Raw genomic sequence first — 15,817 nt, 5'->3', positions numbered from 1 at the left:
GACGAGGATTCTGTCTGAGTGCGGACATGGCTGGGAATGGTAGCGGCCTGCGCTGCCAAGCAAAGAGTGAACAGGGAAAGGAACGAGTTGAAGAGAAACATGAGATGGGCGGGAAGGAAAGAAGGAAAGAGGTCGAAGGGGAGAGAGGAAGAGATGAGATGAGAATGGGTTGAAGTTGGGCGTGAAGACATTCAGTGGACGGAAGTAGTTTTATGTTGAACTTGATCGAGCTTCTAGGATTGTAGAGACAAAGACTCATTATCTTGGCTTTGTTTGAGACATGTCACTGTGATATTGTAGTTGGTTTAGGCCAGGCAAAATGCATTTCAAGGAGAGCATTAGCGATAAGCCCTCGGGCTGGTCGACTCGGACTCAGAGCAGACACATCTCAAAGCCCACAAGACCAGTCAACAAGAGCGTCTGACCGCGCAGAGAATCACAGTGTGTCAAGAGAGTTGATCTTAGAATCGCAGGCAAGTCATCGGATCCCTTTCGAGTGTGACTTCATGAACGATACATGGTGGTTCGGGAGAAAGGACGACACGACGGAATTCAAGGTTAGCGCCGACGGTTAACACGAGTGGCGGTGGCACCGTTCACCCACACTACTGCATTTAATTCCTCCCTTCTCACACGGTCAACGCCTCTAAACTAAGTCGGTATACTCAGACGCCTCACTTTGGGTATATTCTTCAATGTATGTTGTTGAACGTACGAAGAGGAGCCGGGGAAAGGTCAGTGAAGGGCTTCGATAGCGAAGAAAAGTCATCGTAATAAGTCATTGACGAGCAGGAAAGAAATATATGCTAATAATTTAGATATATGCTGCACTCCATAACAACATCCTCATGCCTATCCCCACCGTACACCAGCTCAACTCAAAGCTGAGGCGCACTAATCTCAATGACATCCCACGTCACCGCCTCGCTCTGTGTAACTACAAAACACACCACCAAATGGCAGCCACTGGTAAGCACCAGAAAGACATCACCTGGACCATAGAACATTTAAGGAAATCAATGACTCACCAGGCGTCCCAATAGTATTCGTCCCTGCATATCCGTCCGAATAATACAGCTCAATACCGTCGCCCACAGCCTCAGCGGTGCCCAGCCAGTCGTCCGAGTCGAGATTGGTGCTCCATTGGTTGAGGTAGACGTTATCGCCCTGGGCAATCCCGACCCAGTGGTCGTTGTGGGCTGCGCAAACGACACGACCTGATAATGAGAGGGGTGGAGTCAGTATGTGACGAAGGGGTGATGGGGTAGAAGGGGCAGTATACCTGGGAGACCATCGGGGAATCTGAATCGGACGCCTTTGTCGTTTCCGGAATTGAGAGCATTGCGACTACAAATCGAAGGACAACGAAATTCATCGTTAGTGACCCACACTGGGGGCCCAGAACATCGGCGAGTGCTTACTCCGTATGCGACTGAGGCATCAGAACGCTGTCCGTAGAATCAAGATAGGTCGATCCGCCCGTTGAGAGTGTATACCACTGAACAGCACCCTCGAATCGTCAGCCCATGAACAACTAGAAGAGAGCGAGGTGAACGAACCTTCGCCGGGTCGACAGTGACAGCTGAGGTGGCAGCGACGAGCGAGAGGGCGGCGAGGACGAGTTTAGCGAACATGGTGACGATTCGGAAGTGATGGAGGGACGAATGGGAGAGTGAGAAAGTGAGAATGAGAAGAAACGACGGTGGCCGATGTTTTCCTTCACAGAATCAACGCTGCTTATATACCCGTCCCATCCTCAAACGAGTGGTAGAACTGGTATGCACCGCCGAGAAGGCATCGTCGCTAGCGCTGAAACGGTGTCCTTCCACGAATATCGATCCAGAGTTAGAGTTCATCGACGTTCATCATTGGGGTGATGGCGAGAAACAACAGAACAGGGTGGAGGTGGAGCTTGAACTTTCGAACGGTGGAAGTTAGTAGTCAATGCGGTGACGACTCGCGTCGCTAGCTGATGGTTGGGACACCCTCGATTGGGGATTGATAGATTGGTTGAGGGAATGATATATGAGGTTGATAGTCAGGCGAAGTTGGTGGAGAAAGGTTGAAGAATCGCATATGAGATCGTAGGCTTGTGTGCATCGCCTCGGGTGGCGACTAAACGTGACGGTAGTGGCCCCTAAGGCCACATCATGCTGATCTCTGTGGGTGTGCCAGTCGATAGCATTTCGTAGCACCATACTTGTGCAATGTTAGTTTGACGGTGTAGAGATATTCCAGAGACAGAGATGATTGAAGGAAGAAAAGCGCCGCGACTAGGGTGGCATTGGGAGATGTATTTGATTTCGACTAAGCAGTGCCACAATACTTCAACCTGACGTCATTGATCAACCTCGAGAAAGCAAATATTCACCGCCTCGAGAACTCGGAAGAGATGTTCGGGGTGATCTAGAGAAGCGTTAGGCTACAATGTCAGTCTGATGCGAACAATAAAGAAAAAGAGCAAAGGCGAACACGGACCATGGAATCCAACATGGATGACCCCATAGGGAAAGCGGGATATTGACGTTGCAGAGATGAAGGTTTTGGAGGCGAGGACATTGAGAGACGACGTGGTGAAGGGGTTTAGTCCTGGTACGGTCTGGGTAAAATGAAGGAGTTGGAGAACTGGCAAGGCGTCGTTCGGGAGGTCATCTATGTAAAGGGTCTTCTGGCCGTCGATCAACATCCGAACGTCTTTCCAGCGTTTGGACTCTCTGAGGAATACTCGAAGAGAAAGTCGCTTGAGCTCGTACGCATCCCAACACATTAACTTGAAGCGGAGAGTCAATGGGGCCGCACCCGAGCGCTGGAGCCAGCGTGTGAGAACATAGGCGGTGAGATCGAGCGAGGGTTCGAGCTGGGACGGACCCAGGTCGGTGTCCAATAGCTTCAGATTGCACCACAACGGGACTATGGACAGTGCAATCCCTCGCCACATTCGGGATACTTGGGTCAGAGCAATGCGTGGGTCCTCAGCGGTTGCCTCCCCTTGAACAATGTTTAGCGTGACTGGACTGGAAAAGTCACAAGCATGGATAGAGATATGCGCCAGAACCTCGCGGGGGGGATGTGACGTTCACCGTCCACCGTGATTGCAGCCTATGTTTCGAACGAAACTGTGAGCAACTTTTGTGATATACAGTACGGCGGGGATAACATTTAGGACAGACCATTACATCCTCACCAAGTAAAAGACAAAACCCCAAGGGATGACTCAGTCAGAGCTCGATTGACCGTGTAAGCTAAGTTTGGCACTTCAGGTCAACCAGAGGGTTCTCGTTGGGTTCTCGGCAGGATCAAAGACAGACAAGTGTCCGTAAGCTTACCAAAAAAAATCACGCCGCTAGTCTGATGAGTAGATCGTAGACAACAACTATATATGTTCGAGTTGAACGATGAGAACTTATAAGCCTCGGTTCTGCGCCACTGCACAATAGTCACCCGGGTCCCGTCGACGCGTCACGCGAACTGCAGTCGTTCTGGGAACGAAGACCCTGCGCTGTTATGACATGCATCAGAAACTACTGTCTCGAGTCTATGAACAAGCTACATAGTTCACTGGAGAAAAATAAAGAGACGGTCATTTGGCCGCACAGACTAAGTGGCACACGTATGGTTCGAACCAGCGGCCTCTACCCCAGGTGGGGCCTGAACATTGTTTTTTTCTTCTATGTGAAACTCCATACTGCAAATGGCGTATTCGACCGCGCCCTAACACTATCGAGAAAAAGAATGTCAAAATAAGGCCCCGCGTGAAGCGCACAATGAGATTCTAAATTCGAAAATTTGATGAGATACATCGTCCACCATTCATACAGACCCCGACGTGATTTGAACACGTGACCCTGCGATCTGCAATCGCATGCTCTAACCACTGAGCTACGGAGTCTTGACATAAAGTGCGTCTTGACGGGTCCAAGATAGCGGCTAAACAAGCTTTCACACAACGATTTTCATTTGTTGCTCAAGAATCATTGTCAACAGTTCCCTTGGGAGGAGTGTTAACGACAGTTCTGTCTAGTTTGGGTCGCAAAGGAAGTCATATGTGATCCAGTTCTCGGAAGTTAACATAAATATTGTTGCGTCGTGGCCCCTGTCATCTTTCCTCGCCACACCCAAACAGAACCAAATCCAGCGCGTCTCGACTCTGTTTTCGCGCCGACAAACGAAACAGTGAGCACCACCACCTCCTCGTCGCCCTCCATGTTCGCCACCCTCCGTCGCTCCTACGCGACCATCATCCCCGACCCCGTCGCCGCCGCCGCCCGAACCGCCTCCGCCCCCCTCGCCGTCCGTCTCCGTCGCTCTCGCAAACAACCCACCCCCTCCCCCACCGAAACCGACGCGCGCCCTTCCGGCCTCACACCCTCCGAATTCGCGCGCTACACCCGTCTCAAAGCCAAAGGCGACCTCATCCGGCTCGACGGCACCGAACCCACCGAAGAACAATGGGCCGCGTCTCTCGTTCGACGGGCTCGTTTGCGCGGGTTGAAGCATTCGAAGTACACGGATGGGACGGAGGCGACGAGCGTGGTTGCGCAGAAGGTGTATTTGCCGCAGATTGTGTTGAGGATGGTGAGGAATCATACGCCGGCGGGACAGGCTTATAATCCGTACGAGGCGACGTTTAGGATGCCGCAGAGCGTGACGAAGACGGATATTAGGTCGTATTTGCATTCGGTTTATGGCGTGAAGACGACGTATATCCGGACGGCGAATTATGTGTCGCCGTTGTATACGGATAGGTGGACGAGGAAGCAGGTGACGAGGCCGGAGAAGACGTATAAGAGGGCGGTGGTGGGCTTGGTCGAGCCGTTCTACTATCCGCAGGCGAAGGAGGATATGTCGGCGGAGGAGAGGGAGAATAGGGAGGAGTGGTTGGAGCAGGCGTTGCACGTGCAGGAGGGCAAGGATGCGGAGAAACGGAATTTGTTGTTGATGACGAGGTCCAGTGCTGGTGCTGGCGGCAGGTGGAGGGGCGACCTCACCGTCAAACGAAGCACGATTCTGCAGACGATCGCGGACAGACGGGCGCTCAGGGAAAAGTTGATTGCAGAGACCAAATCAAAAATGCAGGAGAGCAGGAAGGGGACTGTGCGCTCCGCCGAGGCTTAGCTGCTTTTCTGTGCGTTATTTCTGTTTATTCTAACGTATCATGGTCACTGATACATCTCAATGCTCAGTTTTCGTCCTTCATCCCCATCCACATACACTATATTCTTGCTCTGTCCAATAAACCGTCTGCCTGGCTGTTTATATGGGCTCACAACCTATCGTCTCATGCTCTGGGCTTTTATCGCCCTCTCACATTCTTACCTCCGATGCAAAACCTGTACAGTCTACCGGACTTTTACGGCATCACAATTGGCCTCAGCATTCGGACAGGCAACCCTGGATGTACAGCCTGACATGACCATCTCTTGGGCCCGACACCAAATTTCGAGGGGCGCACCCACTTCCACTTTTTGAGCGAGGTCTCACCACGGAGGAGCGCTCGAAGAGTCCAACATTAACGGGACGCGTTGTAGAGTACATCTACAATGACGGTTCGACGTTGACCGTCCATCGTTCGCGCACTTGATCCTAGATAAGTAGTCTCCTCAGGAGGTTCGCATGCCGTCGTCCTACTTGAACCTGATCTAGAAGTGAGTACGTCGCACAAACGACGAGCTCTGCTGAAGGCTTGAGTTCAGCGCTTCGGCATCGACATGAATGATTTGGATTTGGACTTTGTGGCCCCGGGTTCACTATGATTTGGTGCGGTATGGTCCAGGTGGCACCGAACCAGCCTTGTCGACGCTCACTCTGAATCGAAACGAAGTCCATGTAACACACCAGAGAACGTCTCAACCTTCCGCGATGTTCTCGTGGTCGTTGATGGAAATGTCGACTCGACTACAATTGTACGTGTGCAGCCAAGAGCGAGCGCGTCCGGTGGTTGTGATTTCCTTTGTGAGCCGGCAAGTGCCGACAACCATCGGCGGGCAAACAGCTGTAAACCGTGACACAAGGCGCCTCTTTCAGCGCTTCAGCATCTCTCATGGTACGAGAACGTACTCAACCGGTCTTGATTGCCAGTTGAAGTTTCGTTTGTTGGCCCATGTCGCATGCTTGACGGCTGGAGGAGGATACGCTGCTACTAGCTAGGGCTCATCGAACAACTGAAGGCCTGCAAGTCTGCATTGCCCAGCTTCAAGTTCATGTACTCCGACCGCCTTCCGCTGGGTCGAAACTATCGATGGCGATGGAACAGCAATTCACGATACTTTCAAGTTAGGAGGACTTATTATAATCCGTAGTGTCGCTCGCAACTTGATGGTCACCATGGTTCTGGTCAGGATGGATGAATATAAACCGTTCACGCATGGTCAATTCAATTCATCGTACTCGTCTTACACATGGCAGCGCTCTACCATCGCCCACCAAGCACTTCGTCATACGTTCAACCCCAGAGATGCAACGCCTCCTTCGGCACGCCAATGATGTGTCTGACGCCATGCACGGGATACTTCTCCAAAACCGCGTCTATCTCTTTCAAGTCTTCAGCGGTGAGGGCGATCTCTCCGGCTGCGGCGTTTTCGACGGTGCGTTCTGCTTTGCTGTGGCCATGCATCAAACCATGAGTCCAGGTGGACCGTGACAGATACTAGTCGGACGGAGTGGAAGAACAAGGGGGACGCACGAAGATCCAGGGATGGGAATGACGTGGGCCCCAAGGGCGGCGACCCAAGCTATACAGAGCTGAGCGAGCGTGCATCCTTTCTTGACCGCGAGAACTTTGAGAGCTTCGACGATGGCCGCGTTGTTCGTCATTGCCTGTTTATAAGTGGTATCCTTGTCAGTCAGAACTAGTCATGACACGAACAGTGTTCGAAAGTGGGAGGAATTTGGGAATGTAGAAGTTAGAACATACGTCCTCGGTGAAACGGCCGAAGTGGTGGCGGAGGTCTCCCTCTGCGTTTCATTCGAGGAAGAGGATCGATATCAGTAACACGACCCGTGTGGTGATTGAGAACTATGCATATACTAACCTGGGACATCCTCGGTCTTCTTGATCTTTCCCGACAAGATTCCACTACTTAGAGGCGCATAAGCAAGCACGGCTACGTTGTTCTCTTTACACGCGTCGATGACTATGTAGACCAACGAGAAACCAAAAGTCATCAGCCTCGAACAACAAATCGTTGAGTAGAAGGAACCTACCATTCTGCGTTTCCTTCTCGTAACTCCACAAACTAATATCAATCTCGCACGTCACAATCGGCAAAATCTACACACTCTCAGTCAGTCCGACCACCCTCGCACGAATACTTACTCAATCGCAACTTGAAACTCACCTTCGCAGCCCTCCGAACCGTCTCCCCGCTCACCTCCGACAATCCGACGCCTTTGATCAAACCCTCCTCCTGCAGCGCTTTCAGGCTGCGCATCACGTCTTCGAGGGGGTAATTTGCCTGGTCCATGCGTGCGGGCTCGAAGACGTCGATGGGGTGTGTTCCACGGAGTTTGGAGAGGGTGTTTTGGGCGGAGGCGCGGAGGGCTTCGAGGCTGGGAGTAGTGGGTAGGATAATTGTGAAGGGAGTGAGTGAGTGAGTCGGTCGAGGATAGGGTAGCGATTATGCTCAGAAACCGCAGAGAAGGGAATACTTACGACAGCTCGGGCCCGGTGCCCATCTTGAATCCGCCCTGTGTACCAAGGATATAATGTTATTACTCTGACACAAGTTTGGTAGGTAATTAAAGGAACGTAACATACCTTGACGACTAAGAACGCCTTCTCAGAGTATTCGGGATACTTCTCGAAGAAACGCGCGATGAGCTCGAGGTTGGCCTCTGGCGGGTTGAAACCATAGAAATCGGCTACATCATACAGATACATACGACTTTGAGTCAGCATCAATGAATGTGGGTGGACATGAAGAGTAGGGAGAGAAAAATAGACGAAGGAGGGAAGGGTTGGGATAGGTGCTTACCGCTGTTGAGTACCATCTTCGTACCGGGGGGCAGCGTGTCCATGCCGGCTTTCATGGCTTCGAAGCATTGCTCGTCAGGAACAGGGTTTGGGACCCATCTGGACGGTGAAGTCAATATTCACATCTCAGCGAACCAAACTCTGATGGTCATAAGATTGACGGCTTCAAGGGCCTATACAATATCAGAGGGACGAATACGAACGTCATGTACATCAGGCCGTGCTATCACACCGCAAAAAACAAAAACATTATGAGCGACGCAAGAGCCATATAGAGTAGCACAGTAAGCTTACCCCGATCTTGGAGATCTTGGTGCCAGCAGCCGGTCCACCGAGAGTGAAAGTAGCTTTCGACATTGTGAATCTTTGTTTAAGTTGTTCGTCTAGATAGAAAGAGGAGTGCCAGATATGAGAGGCAGTGGCTGAAAACCTTGTGGACGATTTAACCATCTTATATATCTCTCAAATGTCGCCTCAGTAGGTGTAATTGCCACCAGATACTTACGAGTCGATACTGGCTGACATACATACGAACGATGTGGATTGCACTTTAGCCACCGAAGCTGGGCTATACTTCAACGCCTTACTCAACCTCCAGCATGGCAAGGCCAGACGGCATGGACCTACCGTGGGTTCAGACGTCTATGACGATGCGCATCCCGCCCAGAGTATACATCCATTCGACTGACGGACTTACCAAGAAGGAAATCGACAACGAGGGCACGCGAATTGGATCATCATGTTGAATTTGTCACTCCATCCACATTACCCCGTTCGAGAGGGTGACAAGAGCCGAGTCTTGGGCGCGTTTCGCAGGGTGTGGGGCTCGTTGACCGTCAATAATGTCGCGACCCACATTTTCCCGAGGACTCGTAGCGGAGTGCACGGGTAGAGCGTTGGGCGAGTGGTCGCAAAGATGGAAAAGGTCAGATGGGGGAGCGAGGAAAAAGCGGCAGGCCTCGACGACAGAGCTTCCGTGGGAATACTACCGACTCGGCTGTGGCGAGATATCTCCCTCGACTGTGGCCCATATGAGCTGAAGCGCAAATTCTGGCGGTCCACCAGAAGGAACCGCACCGTTCATACGTGCGCGTTATAATACCAACGCCTTATCATAATTTCACTATACCGATGCTCACGAAGGTAGCAATCCAGATTACAGTTCCGAGAGGTGTCACAATTCAAGTCAAATTTCGCTACCTACTTTGATGGTACGAAAGGTGGACTGTCTCCTAAATTCCTGTAAAAAAACACGAGCTTGGCCTGCATCTTATGATTCTCCCAAGGCGAAAGAATACAAACGAGCCACTAATTCAAACTCGGTCCATGTATCGTCAAAACTCATAATACAAGGTAACATTCCAGTTCTGAAAAAGTCACGTCTTGAGAGTTCATAAGATGAAAGATGGCGCTGAACAAGCGTACCTAATCAAATAATGAATTGATGAACCTCAACCCTTCATCCTGCAATCTCCACAAGCGTTCATGCACTGCCTGTGACGGATCATGCGCCAGAAAGTGCGCCTTCAACACCCGAAGACGCGCGACATTTACCCCGTCTTCAGGTACTCTCCATCTCGACTCTATCATACTGAACCAATCATCTAACACGTGAGCAGGCATTGCTACATGGCCATCAGGCTGAGGGTAAAAGGTGATCGACTCCAATTTAGGACATGAACCAGAGACGAGTCTCCGTTTGCCTCCAGCATCATCGAATCGTAGATGGAGGCTGGAGCAGCTCGCTGTAGGAGGCAATGGCCAAGAGAGGGACGTGAGGTCCGGGAGTAGAGAGAGGATCGAGTAGAGGTCCGGCGATCTAGTGTCGAAGTTGAAGTGGAACTCTCGGAGCGATGGAGACCGGGAGAGAAATTGACGGAACAGCCTGGTGATGTCGCTACCCCAGGCCATGATACCTAAGCCTTGCGTCCGGTTTGTTGGTGTGCTGTCGATACGTGAGATGATGGTGAGGGCGGATAGCTTCGGAGCGACCAGATGGCCAAAGGTGAAGTGGAAAAAGTTGGTTGACACCGAAGTAATTTGTAGATTACGAAGATGCGGGAGGTCAACATTCGGAAAATGCACACCCACTGGCTCGCCCCAGATATATCGGCGGTGTACGCCTATAGTGAGGGACTGAAGATTATGTGCTACGGAAAGACCCGCCCAGAGACCCAAAAGGTCAATCGCCTCCGTTGACAGTTCTTCGAACAGGCTCAAAGACGTCAGGTTTTCGAAAGGAATTCGAAAGGCCCAAATGTCAGGGTGCATGTTGATGAGCGTTACGTCCTGCAGCAGAGGACACTTGTCGAGCGCGGGGAGCTCAGCGGATCGGTAATCGTGGACCGGCGGGTAGCGCAGGGACAGTCTTCTCAGTTGCGGTAGACCGTCCTCCAGGAAATCACCAATCTCGTCTTTGATAAATGGACGGATATCGAGATCCATATCGTCCCACTGGTTCCGATGTGAGAAGAGTGATTGCACCACACACAGCTGTGGCCGATACATGGATCCGTTGTCAACCGCGAAACGGCATGCCACAACGAGAGGTTTGCCTTGGAATTTGGCGAGCCAACGCTCCATAGTTCGCGCTGTGCTATCCACAGAAGGGAACCCGGCTAGCTCCTGACATAGATCAATCGAGTCTGTGATATGCAGTTTGAATGGCTGGAGGTGGAGAGACGACGCGATATCTCTCCATCTATGGCACACCAGAGGGATGGCTAGCAGAGGGTCGGCTGAGGAGATGGTACCGTGCGCGATGTTGAGAATAACTGGGACAGAAGGATCGCATGACATCCGGAGGATATCGGTCCATAATTCCGTGGGAAATCCACACATGTTCGATGTTATTGCTCGAAGAGCGTCCTAAGGAGATAACGATCGTAAAAAAATACTTTCAACAATAAAAGGGCCTAGAAGCTCATACCGTTGCTGCTTGCTTCTCGTAGTATGGCCTGGGGGATCAACATGAATCAGACACAGCTTCGCATCGAATAGTAGCGTCAGGCGTTGAAACATACTGTTATAAGATACAAGGGAGCTGAAGGTTGAAGCAGCTTCAGTACTGATCTAGCACCACGCTGGCCAGATTCCACAAAGATCGGGTCGGTACACCACCGTGTTGAGAGAAACGAGGATTGGGTAGATCTCGAGCTCGAGGTTGGTGGCGGTAAGCGACTGGGTGTCACCAATTTGAATTGACCTGCGTCGAGAGGCAACCGTCGCGTGGGAACCTTTTTGCAAGGGGTGTTGCAACTGGGGAGCTGGATCTTTACGGCAAGTACGCAGCCCTATATATATAATAACCAGGCTCTTTGTTTATAGGAATGGCAACTGCGACCCGAAACTCCTTTGGCACCGGGGCCTCGCCACCCCGCCCTTGCCGTCGACCATCTCTCAATCGGGGGCGTCTATTCAGCAAACAGAGAAAAAGAGACTAATTGCGCAATGAATATCGAGGACTAAAGGTTGATGAAACGGCCCTTGAGGACAGAAAATGGGCTACGAGGGTGAATATCTCGCTGCCAAGAGCCGTTGGGTCAGGAGAGATTATGCTGTCCTTCGAAACGATGCATGCTACAGTATTAGTGGAAAGCTTGTTGAAGACCTGTCGTATTTATTACTCTGGACAAGTTAGCGAAAATGGGGCGGCGGACGACTACGGACAGCGACGGGAGAGGGGCCACAGCCAAATGACCCCTTCTCTCCACGAGATGGTCAAGGCTGTAAATATAATAGAAGAGCGTACAGAACATCACAACTACGATGCACCCGGAACCGTATGCGCGTTTCCATGGCCTCCATCTCCTCTCCCCTTCCTCCTCCTTCTGCTGCCCTCGCTCGCCCTTGCCTTCTCCCTTGGTAGATCCACATAAACAGCCTGCGTATCCCCACTCCCACTCAAATCAGCCCACCTCTGTGCATCGTTCCTTCCCCCCGCACCTCCCTTCGTCTCAAAGAAGGGAACCTCAGCCGATGGCGGAGGTACCCTATCCGTGACGACATCTTCAACCTCCGGCGCGGAGGACTTGAGGAGAAGGTGTGGGGAGAGGGTCGGTTGAGGGGTGTGATATGACGAGAGGGTAACTTTCTTCGTTTTTGAGTTGAGGGAAAGGACTTTATGTGGACCTTCCCGCTCTTCTCTGAAACCTCCTCCACCGCCGCCATTACCGCCGGCACCAGCGATTGTGGCACCGAGCACAGGGAATGCGCCTGCGGCTTTCTTTGCATTTTCAATGGCTTGCAATCGTTGGTTTTCTTCGCGTTCGAGAGTTTCGGAGAGTTGGAGTGCGAGGGAAGAGAGGTGCGACAGCTGCTGGGATGGCGTGAGGAGGGGAGAAGAGCAGTGTGGGCAAGGAAAATAAGGCGGTTGTAGCGCGCAGAGGATAAGCCCACAAGAAGTGCAGAGGGGCGTATGGGATGACAGGTTGTGATTTCGAGCTAAACAAACATATAAGGTTAATCGTTAGTCGAGGATAGTGTATGGGGAGACATTCATATAGTCATTGGGTCTAGGTGTTGAATCGGCGGCCTGAGCAAGAGGACAGAACAGTTTGTAGAAGTTTTATGAGATTCAACAGTGGAAATGAGAGAATTCGATCCTTGATAGAGTCAAATCAGATGTCACAGATACTAATCACTCGAACCGCCAAAGGTGGCCGATACAAGCGATAAAACCTCGCCAAGATAGATAATTCCACCCAATCACCCCCTGAGTGGTTTACTACGGGAAAAGACCATACAGAACGATGGTCTTCGTGAAGTAATAACCACCAAGCAACAAAAAATGATCCCGGCTCACATCGCCGTACGAACTACCAAGAATTGAACGCACCTTGACAGAAACAAGCTTCCGCCCTGCCCGGTGGTTTCTTGCCATCTATGGATGCCTTCAACCCCTCAATCAAGTGTTCCAATCTTTTCACTTCCTTCGACTTCGGTATATCTGGGGTCTTGGGTTTTCCTTTGGACTTCGATGGATTTGGAGATGATGTGTTGGAACGATTGGGTGTACGGATGCGGTCGGAGGTGAGCGACGATGAAGACGAGGCATGATGTTTCGATGTCCAAGGAGTTATATGCATTGTGCGAAAATCAAAACAAGAATAGAGCCTTTCTCGTTATGCTACCTTGCAGTCGAGTGAAAGAGAAGGAAAGAGATGGTGAATGTCGGGAGAGCCACACGAGTCACTGTGGCACTCCTCTCGTTTCGGAGCTCCGGAGTTCCCCGAGGAGGAAAAGGTAGCGTTCTTTTCAACATCAATCTTTTTTCATGCCGTCACAAGCGATCCTCCCTTCAAAGCTTTAGCTTTAGACCTAGGAGCCAGCAGCTTCAGTCAGGATTCAAAAGAACGTACTCAAAGTCTTCACTGCTTGATTTGACTCACATCTTGTTGTCCAAGCTAAGGCTAGCCAGTCGACTGTCAGGCGATTTTGCGTGATTGAACACAATAGCTCCTGGTGTTCTGCGACTACTTGCACGACAGCCTTATCGTGACCTCTTCCGGCTTTCGGGTTGTCTTAGTTCCAACTATCACCAGGGGTGTATGTACGGGGAAATAAAATTCCTCGATCACGATGCTGGTCAAGGTACTCGCAGCCTCCATATCATTCACGGTCAAATACATTCATAACGGACTGAAGGTGTAACGACCCAGAAGCCCGCTTCGGAGCTCATCCATACCATCCATCTACATACAGTCTTGGCTTGTGACTGCGCCCTATATTATTCTTGTCGTAGTGGCGATTTGGTCCCCAAATTGACTCTCGTATGTCTCCGATGGTGTTTTGGATCGCCGAGAGCTAAATGATCCTTTCAACGCACTGTTTTCGTATGTGGCAGTTCTTTGATTCGCCTGAATGGCTTCACTATTCCTTTGAAGAGCCTCACATTCCCTTCATTTCGCATCAATGCATATCTCTCTAACCTCTTACGGAGGAACCGTGTGTTGTTTTCCAGCTAATGAACGCATCCAAGAGATTTCGCTCTATGCGTTCTATCCTGGTGCCATTAACCTCAGCTTCCCTGGAAGCAACTGCATATTCGTACGGTTCATCTTTCCATTTCCCATATGCAGCTGCCATCACGTTTCCCCATTTCAGAACTTGTTTGGTGAGATTCTTCAAATTATAGACGAGCGCCTACCCGTGCCCGATCGCTGTCAGTCTCGTCGCTTCTACCTTGTAGTAGTCTCTCCGACAACCCCGCTTTCTCTCGGCTTTCGACCTGCTCTTCCCGGCCTTACGGTTTGACCATGCACCAGTGCTCTCTTTCCTCGACACATGGAGGACACCCGCTATGGAAGACGTCAACCACAGCCGAACATTCACTTCCATTCCTCAGCCCGTATGCAGACATCACGGACAAATGTGGCAGTGGTCTCTGATGTCTCAAATCTGGCTCACACTTTGAAGAAAAAAATGCTTTCTTCAGAGTTCCTCATGTAGCGCTGCAGACCGGTAACATGCGCGACGAGAGCACCTTCTGGCCATTTTATCTGTACTGTGGCCTCCGAGGTTTTAGATTATATGTAAGAGAAAGTTAATATCAAGTTCTGCCATATTCTATGAGCATGTAACTGATGCGTATGGGCCGAGAGAACCCCGCCAGTAACTGGAGTGCCACAGTGGCACCAGTGTCAGTGCCACATGCGTACATTCCCACGCACGGGCCTGTTCGATTTTCGACGATGAACGGCCAACTTGAAGTTTCTCAGGAACAATACCCACCGAACGTTCATCACACTCGCGCATCACTCCCGGCAAATCTCTCTTTCAGAAGAATCGTGGCCTCACCGCGGCCTTACAGTAAGAGAAAGAAAGATATCTACCCACTGGCCCGGGATGAACCTGGATGAACACCCCAGACTCGAATTTTCAGCAATGCGTGCCCAACGGTCGGAATTCTGCCATAGAGACATATAAGCATGTACACCTTTCATCACCAACAGGTGCGTCTCCTTCTTGAGCCCAGGATATTCGTGTCCATCTACATCGATAAAGCACAATTACCTTGCATATCGAGTCTTTCTTCGTCCATGGACCTTTTCCGAGGTCAATAGTCTGCGCTGTGTGTTCGATTCGGAAGCCACAAGCTCTATCTAGCCACTCTTCTTACATGTATTGCGCTATGGGCACCAGGTCCCGCAGGTATCACTAAGGATGATCAAATGCTTTGCCACCAATGAAGGTTTGAGTATCCTTCCAACTTCGGCTTGCCCGCCTGCTGAGTGCGCCCGTGACCTTTCAGGGGCCGACTCCAAGTCAAGCCGTTGTTCGCGAGCATCTTTCTCTATCGAGTGTAGCTGCGATTCTTGCCGAGATGTTGTCTTCGGAGACTATGGCCATATTGGCGGCAAGGAGAGTCCTGCGACTGAAGTGGTATGTCAAAACGCCGTTAGCGGGCACTTGCTTTCGCGGGACCTGCTTTCTATATCGTGTCTACAGTTTTTCGTCATAGACCGGTGTCGAGTCATGCGTCTTCTTTGCTCCACACAATTGATTCTGCGTCTCCTACCCGTGTCCATACCGAACGCGGTTTCTGCGCAAGTGAGCTGTACGTCCTCCCTAACGTTTTCATGATAAACGTACTCTTGGTCTCATGTGATCGTGCCGCCGCTTCTTGGTGTCTCACTTCTCGATCGGGACGTACATGGGCCGAGGATCAAATGCTCGGGCTGCACCTCTATCACCGAGACGTGGGAAATATACGTAGATTCCTAGCGCCAGCGCGTTCACCCGAGATCGATGCGGACGCTCTCGCAGTTTCTTATATTGCGTTCGATGGAGAAGCGGCCGAGCTGACGGGTTTGGTCTTCGTCTATGCTTTGATCCGAAGGACAC

General features: G+C 51.1%; 5 protein-coding genes and 1 non-coding gene across 6 annotated transcripts; 1 reads left to right on the top strand and 5 right to left on the bottom strand.

Moving 5' to 3' along the window:
• Positions 1-744: 744 nt before the first annotated feature.
• On the bottom strand, positions 745-1,673 carry STEHIDRAFT_147032 (uncharacterized protein). The gene is made up of 5 exons (XM_007304067.1): positions 1,560-1,673; positions 1,422-1,498; positions 1,283-1,347; positions 1,029-1,217; positions 745-937 (listed from the first exon to the last, which is right to left on the bottom strand). The coding sequence occupies exons 1-5, from the start codon at positions 1,632-1,634 to the stop codon at positions 879-881; spliced, it is 465 nt and encodes a 154-aa protein (XP_007304129.1). The 5' UTR covers positions 1,635-1,673; the 3' UTR covers positions 745-878.
• Positions 1,674-3,816: 2,143 nt separating this feature from the next.
• Positions 3,817-3,889, bottom strand: STEHIDRAFT_t144. The gene has a single exon. It is a non-coding gene; the product is annotated as a tRNA-Cys (tRNA).
• A 294-nt stretch (positions 3,890-4,183) lies between these two features.
• STEHIDRAFT_78866 (uncharacterized protein) lies at positions 4,184-5,352 on the top strand. The gene is made up of 2 exons (XM_007303967.1): positions 4,184-5,125; positions 5,184-5,352. Exon 1 carries the CDS (start codon positions 4,204-4,206, stop codon positions 5,113-5,115), a length of 912 nt encoding a protein of 303 aa, XP_007304029.1. The 5' UTR covers positions 4,184-4,203; the 3' UTR covers positions 5,116-5,125; positions 5,184-5,352.
• Positions 5,353-6,442: 1,090 nt separating this feature from the next.
• STEHIDRAFT_156725 (aldo/keto reductase) lies at positions 6,443-8,329 on the bottom strand (the record flags this gene model as incomplete). Its single annotated transcript, XM_007304066.1, has 11 exons — positions 6,443-6,599; positions 6,683-6,816; positions 6,914-6,954; positions 7,032-7,133; positions 7,204-7,270; positions 7,338-7,548; positions 7,652-7,686; positions 7,757-7,860; positions 7,974-8,071; positions 8,176-8,195; positions 8,267-8,329. 11 exons carry the CDS (start codon positions 8,327-8,329, stop codon positions 6,443-6,445), a joined length of 1,032 nt encoding a protein of 343 aa, XP_007304128.1.
• Positions 8,330-9,397: 1,068 nt separating this feature from the next.
• STEHIDRAFT_168418 (uncharacterized protein) lies at positions 9,398-10,841 on the bottom strand (the record flags this gene model as incomplete). The annotated part of the gene is made up of 1 exon (XM_007304065.1): positions 9,398-10,841. Exon 1 carries the CDS (start codon positions 10,811-10,813, stop codon positions 9,398-9,400), a length of 1,416 nt encoding a protein of 471 aa, XP_007304127.1. The 5' UTR covers positions 10,814-10,841.
• A 1,317-nt stretch (positions 10,842-12,158) lies between these two features.
• STEHIDRAFT_42338 (uncharacterized protein) lies at positions 12,159-12,422 on the bottom strand (the record flags this gene model as incomplete). Its single annotated transcript, XM_007303869.1, has 1 exon — positions 12,159-12,422. A coding segment is annotated over one exon (264 nt), but the record flags the coding sequence as incomplete, so codon positions are not given.
• Between the last annotated feature and the right edge of the window lie 3,395 nt (positions 12,423-15,817).

Source organism: Stereum hirsutum (genome assembly GCF_000264905.1).
Source record: "Stereum hirsutum FP-91666 SS1 unplaced genomic scaffold STEHIscaffold_7, whole genome shotgun sequence".
Taxonomy (NCBI): domain Eukaryota; kingdom Fungi; phylum Basidiomycota; class Agaricomycetes; order Russulales; family Stereaceae; genus Stereum; species Stereum hirsutum.
Note: the sequence above shows the minus strand (reverse complement) of the source record. Positions and strands in the feature narration are given on the sequence as shown.

Bases quoted from the DNA above. Each gene is read 5' to 3' on its own strand.
- STEHIDRAFT_147032 (XM_007304067.1), bottom strand. From the start codon at position 1,634: ATGTTCGCTAAACTCGTCCTCGCCGCCCTCTCGCTCGTCGCTGCCACC. The intron at 1,348-1,421 runs GTAAGCACTCGC...TTCGATTTGTAG, and splicing joins ATGCCTCAGTCGCATACGGA to TCGCAATGCTCTCAATTCCG. The intron at 1,218-1,282 runs GTATACTGCCCC...TCTCATTATCAG, and splicing joins ATTCCCCGATGGTCTCCCAG to GTCGTGTCGTTTGCGCAGCC.
- STEHIDRAFT_78866 (XM_007303967.1), top strand. From the start codon at position 4,204: ATGTTCGCCACCCTCCGTCGCTCCTACGCGACCATCATCCCCGACCCC.